Consider the following 14,119-nt stretch of genomic DNA (forward strand, 5'->3'; position numbering starts at 1 on the left):
TTGTTTATTTCCCCCCTCAGCAAAGTCCATGCAAGTTTTGCATCAAAACTTGTACTGCAGCAGCTTTGCACTGGGGACAACAGGACAAGTGAAGATGATTAGAAGGTGCTTTCCAATTAAACAAAATAATCAGTGTTTCTGGTGCACTCCTGAGAGGCAAAACTTTAATGCACCACAAACTCAATCTGGTAAGTCAGTTTATAGCAGGACAAAGCGTACGGGATCACCATGACAACCCACCAGATCCTGAGGTCATATATGTGCTGTGCAGTCAACAGGCTTCTCAAACACTGTTGGAGCACACAGCCCACCCCACCAGGGCCTGACATGCTACATCCCTCCTCCACCTTAAAGAGATGGGGATCATGGGCTTTGCACGGACCATCTCCAAGACTTAAGTCCTCTTCCCCCAAACTGCCAACATCCTGATGAGAAATTTCACTCCAGCTGCTGGGAGCTGTGGGAAGCCATGGCCAACCTGATCCTTGCCCCCCAGCAGAAGCAGGCCTTTTTGGACATATTCCTCACCCCTTGTCCCTAGTAGACTGATATCTGACAATCCTCACTCTGCCAGAATTCCTCACCTGGAGCACTGAACTGTCCTGTGGAGATTTGTCATGGGAGGGCAGATGGACAGAAGGAACCATCCCCTTCCCAACTGTCTCCTATTGCAGGCCACACAACATTCGCCAGCAGAGGCTGGGAAAAAGTTAAGAGTAAAACCAGTGGAGGTTTTGGAAAAGACCAATCACTGACATTACTTACAGCTTTTAACCGCACCTGAAACCCATCCTGCAGTACTCTCAGCATGAACAACTAACTTTCTGAAAGCTGCATTTCAAATTGTTGTTTGGTTGCTTTTGCTGCACTTAAGGCACTGTAGTCCCTAGTGCCAATTTTCTTGCATATGCAAATTCTACACAGATGTTTCTTTTTAAAATTGCAATTTATGTATCACTTGCTTAGGGACTGTCCCTTTTGTATTGAATTGGGTTTTTTTGTTGTTTATTTCTGGCTTATTTGAAGTTTGGTGCTTCCACTGTTAATTTGTTTGGAGTTTAGTTTTTTGTGAATTGATTTTCTTGTGTTTTTCATTCCTGGTTGGATCACCTCTGTACCTGAATTACTATCAAATTATTTCTGTTGTTTAGCTAATTTCTGTCCTTGCTGAATTGTTAGTCCCCTGCCAGCACCTTGGCATTGTCCTTCTGGTTAACAGATTTGCTGGCTGTTTTAGGAGGGCACATTGCTGGATGTTCCTGAAATAATATCTGACTTTTAGAGAATAGAATTCTCAAACAGCATGAGGGAAAGTGATGGTCTACATTCATCCACAGTCTGTTGACTGAGGTACCTTGTCATGACTTGCAAAGCTCCACTATCCTAGCTTGCAGTTGACAAACCACCTGCAGTAGAACTGGCCAGCCAGCTTCAAACTGCAGCAACAGCCACTTCTGCCTGACGCCAGGCTCCTCTCCATGCTCTGACAGCTGAAGGCAGATGAAGCCCTTCAGGTCCTGAAATGTCTGCTGTCACCCACAGAAATTCTGGGGCTATCATCACTGGTTCTCCTGTGACTACAAAATGATGTGATCCTACTGCTGTGCTTCTTGTTTCACTTTTCAAATCTACAATTCAGATTAGGTCAGCATCAACAGCTTTTATCAGGTTAACAAAACCTATCAGAGACACTTGCATTTCTGTATCGAATACCTGCAGTGATCCATAATCATGAAGTTTTGAGTATGACTAGGTATTTCAAAGGGCCTTCCAAAGCCTCCATCTACATGCACAGGGATAGCCCAAATGACAAATACTTCAACCTCAAACTCCAAAAGCTTGTGACGGGTACCACAATTATTTCTCCCAATGGTAATCTGAACTGAGCAGCACAGTGAGCAGCAACGTGCATGTTAGCAACAGAGAACTGAGCAAGAGGAAGCTACACTGACTTCTGATCCCAGAGTTGAGCAGAAAACCATAGTAAAACACAGACCAATTTCTACATAGGTCAAGTTTCCAATGACGCCAGAGGGCCTGATGCAAATGGCATCTTGCAGCTGAATTGAGAACGTGCCAGTCACAGTTTGGATGACGTAAGTGTGGTCTGCAAAAGGTGCTCTAGATTGGGAAGTGAAGGTCACAGTGTTGTCAAAGAACTCAAGCTGGTACCAGCATACCCCTAGTTTCTGAAATGAATGCATCAGAAGTTGCAGATCTCTGTTTTACTGATAGATTCAACAACACATTAGGGCACTTCTCTTAGTACTTTGCTCTCGGATGTACCTGGTCAGTTTGTTTCTCTTGTGTGTATTACATGAAATATTCAAGGCTGTGTTTACATCAGCATACTCTTCTCCAGATTTTGTTTAAGCTTTTATTTTAGCTATAAAAAGTATAGATTAAAGGCAGGAGCTTTCTGACAAAGTCCACCATATGTTCTGTGCCACTTTTCCATGACAGGCTCTATGACTGTGATTTCCATCTTGACTTACTCAACCATTCAACTGGATATTTCAACAATTCACAGTAGTTCTAAGCAGCCTAATTAAAGGCATGCCCTGATTTCTTCGCTTTGTTTTTTTTTTTTTCCCATTTTAGCACATGTTGATGGCTCTTATTATTCCACTTTCAGTTAATTATCTTCTTGACCCCATGTTAAAAAAGTAACAATATATCTCTTTTTGCTGAATTCGCAGAATTCTCAGCAGAAGGCCTGCAAAAAGTCAGTGATATAACTTACATTCCTTCTAGTTTGATCCATGAAATGCATAGAGGCAATTTTTTGGTTTACTCCATGAATTCAAATCAAGTTGCTGATTATTCTTGACTGCTACTGGATGACACTTAATCCTACCTTGCAAGGTTACTGCAGAATTCAAGCCTCTATTGGTTTGTTTTGGTTCCATCTCAAAGATCCAAATACAAAATTTCATTCTTGTGCTCTCTTCCGAGGGGCAGGCACTGGCAGGGCAGGAGAAGCAGTATTCCACCACAGTTTTCACAAGACAACAATCCAACTTTAGCATACTACTAACCATGGCAGTTATCTCTCAGATGTCAAAAAGGTAATATGGAATATATGCTATAGCTTATTTACTAAAAAAGGAGACATCTGACATGATATGAATTTTAAGATCATTTAAAGGGAGCCTGTATAAACTCTACTACCTATCTATATCTCCGTAACTATTTTTTTAAAATTGTGTAGTAGACAACAGATAATACACACTTCAGAGCATAAAAAGCAATGGGAAAGATTTAATACGCAGCAGGCAAATGATCCTTTCTTCTTTTTTTTAATTTCATGCTAGTCCACAAAACCTTTCCAAAGGGTCTGCACACTCGGTATGAGTAGGCAGATATGATGAACAGAATTTGTTTGAAAATAATTAAGAACTCTTTGGTAACTGTAATCCTGATCAGCACTTCTTCAGTTGTTTTAAGTGAACTAGAAGGAAAAAAAGTTTAAATTTTCTTTCTTACACAAACATTGCATTTCTTTATCTCAGCAAAAAATGCCAATAACCTACATCAAACAGTGAAGGAATTGCTTTAAAGCAAAGACCACAGAATCCAAAAGCAAATTCTCCCTTTTTTGTCGTGCACATGATTCTGATGCATTTATCTTAAGTTGACATTGCTCAGACAGCTTTCAAATACCTAGAGACTTCTAGGGCACTTGCTCTAAAAAGACTTAAGTCTACTGTGGGTCCTAACATATTTCTCTAGTCTCCTGTCAATCTCTCTGGTATGCAGGGCACCTAAAGTGTTAAGGCATCTTGATCCAGCCCTCAGTGACAAGATAAGAATCATTAAAAGATGCATGTAGTATAGATGGTATTTTCAAAGCATTTCAATTCAAAAGTAACAAAGTGCTTCTGGATATCTCAAGCTTCAAACTGTCACAATGAAATAGTAAGCACCATTCCCACAAAGAACAGAGCATCACCCAGCACTTCTACAGTGGAAAGGTATTGCATCTTATGCTTCTCCCTGTTGAGCAACTTGTTTGCAAGCTCATGTAATGCTCTACAGAAGTGTTGTGTAGCTTGCTAGTGATCAGTGTCCCCTGTGTATGTGGAAAAGATAAAAACAGCACAGAGGTGCTTGTTTGTACTCATACCTACTCACACTACCAGAGTAACACTGATGAAAATTAATGCAGTTAAATTGGTTATATTGCTCCAAGCATGTCTTCACTATGTTTCTTAAATCTACTGTCACAAGCAAATGCAAGATAGCCGGACAACTCCAGCAACATGAATCAGCGATCAAAGTCAGAGAGCTCAGAGTCAGTCCCCTGTCCAACTGCTCACCAGAGCTTATAAAAAAGCATTGGAAATGGCATGTGTAGTTAAATCAGGAATGCTTTCTCTCAGTCTATATTCAATTTCTAATAGGGAACCAAAAACTCCTAAAGGGAAGAATACTTCAGGATAATGATCACCTTTCAAATCATAAGCATACAAAACAACTTAGTTTGACAGTCAAATTCATTGCAGGATTCAGAATTTATTAAGAATTGAAGATTTTGCTACCTTGCTATCTAGAAATCTTTTCCTTACAGGAAAAAAAAATTAAAAATCAGGAATGAAAGACTATTTAAAACCACCTCTTTTCACACAGCATTTCTTTAACCAATTCAAAGGTCTGAAAACCATTCCAATGCGGTATGGCAGAAGCATATGGTGGTGACAAGCTCTACTCTCTGAAGAATACCCTCCCCAGAGGGGCACGTTTCATTTAATTGGAAAAGCCTGGGGCCTGACTGAAGCAACAACATATACACATCATGTTTCCAACTAGAAAGCTCATTCTCACTGTGGTTTAAACATGAACTTTCCCTCAGCTATCATCACTGTTACATGTGTTACATTTTCCCATTAAGTTTTAGCCCACTGTTTGTATTTAATCCTTGGCAAGGCACACACATTTTTTAATTCTTAACCACAGATTTTCTAACTGGTGTGTTGATGTCACTGACCACAGGACAAACTTTTCAAAACTTCCAACAAGAACTGGAGACTTGCTTTGTTGATCACTGCTTATCTAAAGCAAAATTTAGTCTCTCTCCAAAGGTTTATAAACTGCTATACTAAAGGATGGTAGCATCACTCAAGCTAAAGGTAGAGATTTTTTTTAACGGCTGATTTTTAACTGGTACATAAAATACAAACAAACGTGTTGTTCTGCAAGCTATTACGATTGCTTATTTGCAAAGATCTGGGTAGGTTTTAAAAACCCCAATTTAATATTCACCAGACTGTTAAAATAGGTACTAAGAAGCAATGTTGCATCAAGAGCGTCCTCAATGTGCAACTTCTGTGAATACCCCTAACTCTGGTTCTGATCTCAACAAACTGCATTTTTACCTAGTATCTAGTGAATCACTTCAAGGAAGCAATACTCAATACCACGAAAGCATACCGGAGGAAAAGTTGGCTCTACAACATCATATTACTCAAGACAAAGTAGGCAACATACTTTCTGGTAAAACAAACAAAAAAAAGAACTTGCTGGGAGCCTGATGTCAAAGCAGACTGCAGCTCAGAATGGTGTGTCACGGGTGAGTGAATACTGGCAGTAATACAGCCTTCCTTTGTAGCAGCTTTCTGAGAACATGTTACATGTCTTAATTTAATCTAAGCCTCATTTTACACAGGACTTCTTTCTGGCTATTTTGTCTCACACACATGTGCACACACACCCACGCATTTTGTGTTCATTTTAACAGCTAGTAATTCAAGGTAGCCAAAAATGTACATGCTTATTCAGGTTTTAGTTTAGATGTATCGTGAAGGGCAATAACATTAAGCAGAGATGATGGTAAATGAAAAGCTCTACTAAATAGCAACAACCAGAGGATAAGCATGTGTGCTGCTTTTGGCTGGGATATGGGATAGAGTTAATTTTCTTCATAGTAGCTAGTATGGGGCTATGATTTGGATTTATGCTGGAAATGGCATTGATAACACAGGGCTGTTTTCCTTACTGCTGAGCAGGGCTTACACAGAGCCAAGGCCTTTTCTGCTTCTCACCCCACCCCACCAGCGAGGAGGCTGGGGGGGCACAAGAAGTTGGGAGGGGACACAGCTGGGACAGCTGACCCCAACTGACCACAGGGATATCCCAGACCATATGACATTGTCCTCAGCAGATAAAGCTGGGGGAAGAAGGAGGAAGGGGGGGACGTTCGGAGCGATGGCGTTTGTCTTCCCAAGTAACCGTTCCGCGTGATGGAGCCCTGCCTTCCTGGAGATGGCTGAACACCTGCCTGACGATGGGAAGTGGTGAATGAATTCCTTGTTTTGCTTTGCTTGTGTGTGTGGCTTTTGCTTTACCCACTAAACTGTCTCTATCTCAGCCCACAATTTTTCTCATTTTTACTCTTCTGATTTTCTCCTCCATCCCACCTGGATGGGAGTAAGCGAGCGGCTGTGTGGGGCTTAGCTGCCAGCGAGGGTTAAACCATGACACCATGAACAGAGATGCTGCTGTCTACCTGCCTGAATGCAGAGCTGCTGTATCAAAAAAGAAAAGCTACTTTTTCCTCACTGTTAGCACAGCTGAACAGATTATTGAACTTCAGGAAGAGATCCCAAGAAAATATCAACAGCAACATACATTTCACACACACACACACAAAAAAAAAAACCTCACACACAAATTTCTGTTTTGCACAACAGTTCAACTGATCTACACAAACTAGGAGAGAAGGACCTCTTGATCTTCCTTCTTTCAGCTCCCTTTAAAGTATTTGGGCTAGGCTTATCTAGTGGGTTTTGAGGTGTTCAATTTTACAGTGGCTGTATCCATGTTTCTTTAGCAAAAATCAGGGTACACATCAAAAAAATATTTTTCTCACTCCTACAGCCAACAAGTGTGTAATGATAACACGACTTAAGAGTTACTCGCCTCAAAAGGACATTTTTATTCATCTTTGTTTCTTTTCACACATCCTCCTTTCCTGATGTCGCCCCATCTTAATACTATCATGCTGCATGAAGTCCAGACAGAGTTTATAATGCAACTTAGACTATGTGCTTCAGTGCTTCTCAGATACCTGTACTTCCAGAATGAAATAGTTTTAACACTTGTCTAAGACCAGCCTGTACCACAGGATTAGCTTGAAAATAAACTTTAGGAGTGAGCATGTATCTCAAGTATAAAAATATTTAAGGACAGAAACACTGCCCTGCAAGTTGTACTATAGAATTTTCATCACTTCTTCCACCATGAGATCTACTTAATAACTATTTTGAGTATTATCTTTTTATAAAGTAACCTTGATGGTTTAAAAAGAAGAGTATCATCTTTCTCACAGAAAGTGACAGTGTCTCATGCTGTGTTTAAACACAGCAAAACTCTCCTCCACCTTTTAGTCATAGTTCAGTATAAATAACCCCTCTCAGCTAACCCTGAATTTTCTGTTGCAAGAAGCAACAGATGCTAGAGCTGAAAGCATAAGTACATAACACACAGAATGAAAAGCAGTGATGTATTTAAGCAAGGCCATACCTGAATACTCCTTCCATTTGGTCTTTGGTGTAGCCTTTTCCACTTTCACCTGCAGCAGATGCATTGCTCTCCTTTGTGCTATTGGGCTTACTTTGATCATTGCTACTGGCTGGTTTTCGGCAGTAAGCGCCTCCCCCAGCAGTACTTCCATTCTTCATAATAGCTTCCAACAAAACTATAAAACAATAGTATATCATAGTATCATTATAGGCATTAGCAATTAAGTCAAGGCTCTCAAGTATCTTAAATGGGAGCACCACATTAAAAAAAAGACTAGCTGCTACATCCTCCTTCCTTATTGATCATCACTTTGTACCACAAACGTTTCTGAAACAAGTCTAGCAACTGCTTTTCATGGCAAAACTATGGAAAAGTGTTTCAAAATTAGTGACTGGACTCCTCTCTACCTCTGCCAAGGTAATTTAATACTGGAGAGAATTTGTCGTGGTCCTTTACTTCTAGATGGTTTTTAGAGGCACTGAACCCATGCTTTGGGGTGAAAAGCATCAGAATACCTGAATAAGCAACTGTAAATCGAAAAGAGGAACTAACCTAACACTCTAAAGAACTTGCAAATTATTCCATACAGACACCAAGCCCATCTCCAGCACATTTCAGATGCTACAGTACATGCCTATTTGTAACCTGAACCATTAGCGGCCACAAACTGATGCTCTATACCCCCTCCAGGCAATACCAGCTGAAATTCAAACTACTGTTAAAATGCCACAAATAAGTCAGGACCAGGCAACTATATCCAACTATTGAGACCTCAACCTTGAAAACCAGCATGATTTTGCTAGATCTTGAAATCCTCTTTCCTTCCATGTTCCAACAGATCTCAAATTTAGCAGTTTTAATAAATCATCAGGCATTAAGTCTTCCTTTTTCTTTCTGGACATAAGCTTGTATTTTGGGGATACGCGTCTTACCAAAAAATCAGAAATAGTACCATTCTAACTTAAGGGACTGCACACAAAGCATAATGTAGAACAAAGATTATAAATAGTCTATCTTTCCTGAAAAGAGATCCCTTCAGAGCAAGACGACAAACTACACAGGCCAAATTTGTTTCATAAACAACTGAGTGTTACTATTTGCACAAAAAATGCCCTAATAAAAATTCCCAAAGAAAAACGTCCCACTTACTGTGAAAGCATGTTACAGCTTTACTGTTAAAAAACATTTTCTTCTAGAAGCTAGTCAGAAGAATCCTAAGGATTTTCTCCTAAATCTAATTTAAAAATTTCTCCTCTGACTAGCATGGTCCCTCTTAGAGCAGCAGCAAACTGGGATCCTACACATCATAGCTTGTATCTCACAGAAGCACAGGAAAAGAAAAGAAAGCAGAGATTTGTTTAAAAGGAGAAGAACCACTTCCCTAAAGATGTGCTTCTTAAAACTCTCTAGTATTTGCTTTTACTTACTAATTCACTTACTACCCACTGGCCACAGCAGTCTGATGTACTGCAGATGAATAGCTATACTTGGCCTGAACAAGAAAGTCAGCTGACTTCAGTGCCAGTCCTGTACTCGTACCTCCCTCAGCAAGATTCATCAATTGATCAGATCAGGCTTTTTACTGCAGAAATAAGGAAACGACTAACATTCAGATGCCAAATTGCATACTGAGGGGATGTTTTCACTATGAATGAAATGATGTTCTTGAAAACAGGTGAGCTTTGTTGCATTATGGATTATAACTGAAGCACATATCCAAATATTTGCAATAGTTTATTCTAATATCATCTGTTACGACATTTAAAGTTCTGAGGTAAATGAAGTAATAACAACTCCAACGAAGTGACTGTGTCTACAGGCTAAGAACTAACCAAGAATAGAGATTTGAACAGGCAGTGCCCTCAGAATGAAGCATTTTCAGTCCAGATGTGCTCCAGACAAGTGATAACAGAAAACCAAATTATTCTTTTCCTATCCCATGATGTCTGATATTTAATAACGCTATCACATGGGATCCTACAGAACATGTCACCCTGACTTACCCTCTAGAAATAATGCTTACTCAACAGTTTTGCAAATCCTGCCTTTATAGTAGTATTGCTCTAGAAATTCCCTAACCCTGCACTAATGCTTGTGCAAAATCAGTAGTAGCACTAAGGGTAGAAATGCAGGTATAGACAACGGTTTGCATTTTTAATGCCCAGTGTCTCTTCACAGCAAGTTTAGCTGGTAAGTCTTTTCATGAATTGGTTTGGCTGCACTATGCTTTCAACATTACTACTTCCTAATCACCTTCTCAGACCTCCCATCCCCATAATGGAGCTGCATGGCTGAGAAGACAATGCAGGACGCTTGCAAAAAAAAAAATATTTCAAATTTCTAAGTGTTAAATTCTTAAAATAGCAGGACACAGCATATACAAGCATGCTATTCTTCTACATTGAAAAAGAAAACCATACAATGGGTCTGGGGCCATTGTCTTCTTCAAATAGAAGATACAGTTCAGATATTCAGAAACAACTTTGACTCTTCCATGAACTGCTGGTGATAAAACAGGCTGTTAGAACTGTAGTACTAAGAGTGTGTTAAAGAAAACTTTCACTGTGTATCTAGGTATTTTAAAATAGGACATACAAGGAACCAAAGACTTATTTTGTTAGCAGGTAAGGCAACGAATCTTATCTCCAAATGTGTCTGAAGGCTCTCTTGTGTGTACTGTTACCTGCTGCTGAATGAAAGATCCTTGCACTGCATTTGATTCCATTATGCATTGAACATGACCCCCACTTTCACTAATGGAAGAACTGTTTAATTCAGAATTTGTACTAATGCAACAGCCTAAAAAACTAAGCTCACGTACGCCTGGAAAGTTTGTTTTTAAAGACAGCATCAGAAATAGCGCAAGAAAATCTTAAGCACTGAAAAATAAAGTTGTCCTTAACATCATTTTCTGCTGTCAACTCCAAACAGAATGGCACCTAAGTCTGAAAAGGAGATCTTGTCCTTTGTTATCTTTAAATCCACTCTTACAAATCTTTTCCAGACAAACAATTAGTTTCCATTCAGTTGCAAAATTAATCATTAGCAAAAGTCATCATCAAACAATATTTTGAACAGCTGAATTGTAAAACAAATTTCTAGCAGAGTGACGTCAACATGAACACTGCTACTATGAAGTCATTATCTAATTATCATTAAATAAGCACTGACCTTACACTTCACACTAGTAAAACCTTAAAATAGCACTGCTGCAGTCAGCGTATTTCAGGCAGAAGCTTTGTTTAGCAAAACTAAACTTCACTGATGACTGAACTAGTGCTGAATGCACTTTAAATGCAAGTGTTGCCAAAACCAAACCACACATAGTATTGTTTTAGAGACAATAGTTAAAACCTGCTCTCTGTCCATTTATAATCCGCTATAACATCAGGAGGAGGAAGCTCCCATCGGTAAAATATTCAGCGCTACCGTTCTCATTGCTTTTATCACTAATGGAACATTATTTGTGAAATGGTGGGCAATTGTTCTCAAAATGATTCTAAAGATACAACCTATGAAGAATCTGTGACTTCAGTGAGAAATTAGTATGAACTACCTTCTAATACATACCCTGAAAACAAGTGAGCACAGTAACACCTGAGGCTGCACCATATTGTCCTATCACCATATAAACCCAACACATTATGACTGTAAAATAAGAATTTGTGTTAGAACTAAGAGAGCTCACAAAACCTTAACTGTTTCCTTCTCTTCACTATATGCTGACACACTTTTAATTACGTAATGAATTACTTTTTTTTTTTCAAGTGGACCCCCCCTGCTTTATTTATCTAAAAGATTACAAGGAGATAACAAAGCAGTCATTTTGTTTGTTCTTAGTCAGTGTAAAATGCCAGTTCTAATTTATTGCGCAACTTCCAGTTCCTGTCCCGAAAAAAGGACATTCTGTGTGTCCTTGCAGCTTACTGCACTTTTAACAAGGCTATTTAAGTGCCTCAAAAACTTAAAAAAAAATAAAAATTTGAATGAGTTGATGTTGTTTTGGGAGGAAATGGGATGAGTTGAAAAGAATTACCAACCTCCACAGCTAGAAAACTGAAGCACAGGGATATTACAAGTTTAGAGAGTCCCCTAATTTCTAAGTACCTAGTTCAAATCAGGCCTAGGGCCTGATTTTTTTCAGTGGTATTAGGGCATCTGCAATTCTCATTAGCTTCAGATGGAGCTTTAACTGCCCACCAGTTCCACAAATCAGGCCCTTGTTTCAAGCTGAATACCTGAAAAATGAAGCACAAACAATTAGCCGTCACTAATGGAAACAGAGTGAAGTGACTTGTTTAACATCACAGAGAAATTCTGTGAAGCATTTAGTTTCAGTACACAGTTCCCCAGATCAGAGTCCACTACCACAAGACCATCTTTTCACCAGATCTGTACCTCATTTGTGACACACTTTGCTAATTTCCACAGTGAATAAAACAAGTGTCCTACAGACAATAGCCTAATTAGCCATCTATTTCTTGCACTGAATACTTTACAGTGGTGGTTTTGTAGTAGGAGTCCTACTTAAAAAAAACAAAAAAAACAAAAAACAAAACACAAACAAACCCAAACACTCAAACCATAAATCAGATGGAGATTTTTTTTCCCCCCCGAAAGCTACTGTAACTCTTGGAGATATTAGATGGTAATAAGCTACGTGAAGCAGACAAGGCGGTTTACTCTCTTTGGTGGAAAAAGCTGAATTGAAACCCTCAGCCTTCCTGCCTCCTGACCAACACAGCTTCCAAAAAGCTGAAAGTCTTTTCATGCACGTTATCTTCTCAAACCACAGAAATTTAGGGGAATATGGCAAACTTCTGCTTGTTTTTATTTCAGAGAGGTACGTCACGTAGCAAGAATATAAACAGTGCCACGTTCTTGATCCAAAGCAATGGTTACCTTCTTCCAAGTGATTTATCAGCAACATCCATCCTGTCTTGCAGGAGAGAAAAAAAAACAAAACACCACCACACAAAAAAACTATTTACTATAAAAAAAAGAAAAGCACTGATGAGACCTTTGTTTATTGTTTGTATATAAAAAGCAGTCAGGAGATAAGAGAGGCCAGAAAACATTCACTGGATCTGCTCACCTGACTTAAAGGCTTCACTACAGAATAAAAGACAGCGCAGAACACTTCCAGTCAGGATTTCGCTCCAAAGTCATGTTCCAAAAATGGCAAATGCTGAGGCCTTTAGGTCAGTACAGAGCCCTGAAGACTTTCGTATTCCTTGCACGGCACAGACAATGTAAGTGAGAATCAGAGAAACGCAACAAGTCACTGCTGCCTTCGAAGGTATTTCAAGCTGACTTCTGACACTGTGTGACAGAGGCTCCAAGACAGGTAACGGCTCTGCATACACTGAAACCTTACTATTGCTCCTTTTAAAAAATAATTTCTAAATACCTTTTGCTAGAAAGACGCCAATTATTTTTCAGGTTTTAGCACAGAAGTGTCTGAAGAGCCAATTAAGTCACGGGGGGAGCCACCGATCCCATTTCCTCTAAGAAAGTGAAACCCGTGTGCAATTCCTACGTAGCTACTGTACAACCAGAAGGGAAACAAAACCAAGAAAACCGAAATCAAAGGTAAATTAGAGCATGAAGGTGCTGCCCAGTGTGGAGCAGCAGCTCTTACTGCAAGCTGTTAGCGAGGGGGGTAATTCACGTTGACAGAAGAGAAGCCAACCCAGCCTGTCTCGGCCTGGGGCCTGAGGTGTCCTGCTGTTTGTTAATCGGGTCTAAGCCTAGTCTGTACGGCTACACTTCTGTCGATGGCCAAGGGGAGAGGGGAACTGCAGGCGAGGACTCGGGCTGGCCCAGAGCGAACCCCTTTGGCGAGGGGGGAGGCAACCCCGCTCCTCCCCACCGCCTGACGCCAGAGGCACACACCGACGGGGGAAATGCACCTGCCCTAAGCGCTCCTCCTGGGCGCTTCCATCACCGCTTCGGCCTTTTCTTCCCCGCCGAGCCCCACACGCCGCCGGAGACCCCAGCCCGGGCTGGTTTAGGAGCAGCGTCGTCCCGGCACGGCGCAGAGAACGCACCGCCGGCTCCCCCTCGCCTCAGCGCCTCAGCCTGCGGCGGCCGGCCGCGCGGGCTAAGAGCCCCCCGGGGTGAGGAGACCCACCCGCCCGCCGGCCGGCCCCGCGGTCCCCCTCGTCCCGACGGAGCAGGGCAGCGGAGAAGCGGCAGAGGGGAGGAGGGACGGCCGCGGCAGCAGGGCCGACGGGGCGCCGGGCGCGGGGAGGGGGCCGGGCTTCACCTCGGGCCGTCTCGGTCGGGTAGAGCTTCTGGGCCTTGCCGAGGAAGCGGAGGGCGCGGTCGCGGTTGCCGGCCTCCAGCGCCTCCCGCGCGATCCCGATGCACTTCTCGGCCTCGTCCCGGTTCCCCTCCATGGGCTTCTCCTTCCGCCGCCTCCGCCCGCCGCAGCGCAGAGAGAAGGGGCCTGAAGCCAGAGCGGAGCCGGGCGAGGCGGAGAGGAGCGGAGCAGAGCGGGCAGGAAGGAGGGCGGCGGGCGGGGGCTGCCCTCACTCCGCAAGGCTCATCCCGCCGCGCCGCGCCGGCGGTACCCGCAGCCCCAGCGCGGCGCTCG

The 14,119-nt window shown here is 41.7% G+C and overlaps 1 protein-coding gene across 10 annotated transcripts in view; it reads right to left on the reverse strand.

Annotated features, from left to right (window-relative positions):
- Window positions 1-14,117, reverse strand: part of DNAJB14 (DnaJ (Hsp40) homolog, subfamily B, member 14) — a 28,353-nt gene extending 14,236 nt beyond the window's left edge. For 4 of the 10 annotated variants that reach the window (XR_775541.1, XM_010586188.1, XM_010586187.1 and 1 more), the window contains exons 1-2: window positions 13,790-14,117; window positions 7,522-7,696 (exon numbers count right to left, since the gene is read on the reverse strand). Coding sequence is in view for 8 of the 10 variants with exons in the window: in XM_010586188.1 (XP_010584490.1) it covers window positions 7,522-7,696; window positions 13,790-13,922 (308 nt within the window). In the remaining 2 variants the exon portion in view is untranslated. Of the gene's footprint in view, window positions 1-7,521; window positions 7,697-8,960; window positions 9,104-11,628; window positions 11,760-12,616; window positions 13,603-13,789 lie in introns of those variants that run through there. The other 6 variants (XM_010586192.1, XM_010586191.1, XM_010586193.1 and 3 more) reach the window with 6 other exon arrangements.
- Window positions 14,118-14,119: the final 2 nt, after the last annotated feature.

Source organism: Haliaeetus leucocephalus, unplaced genomic scaffold (genome assembly GCF_000737465.1).
Source record: "Haliaeetus leucocephalus isolate CR32 unplaced genomic scaffold, Haliaeetus_leucocephalus-4.0 Scaffold140, whole genome shotgun sequence".
In the NCBI taxonomy this organism is placed as follows: domain Eukaryota; kingdom Metazoa; phylum Chordata; class Aves; order Accipitriformes; family Accipitridae; genus Haliaeetus; species Haliaeetus leucocephalus.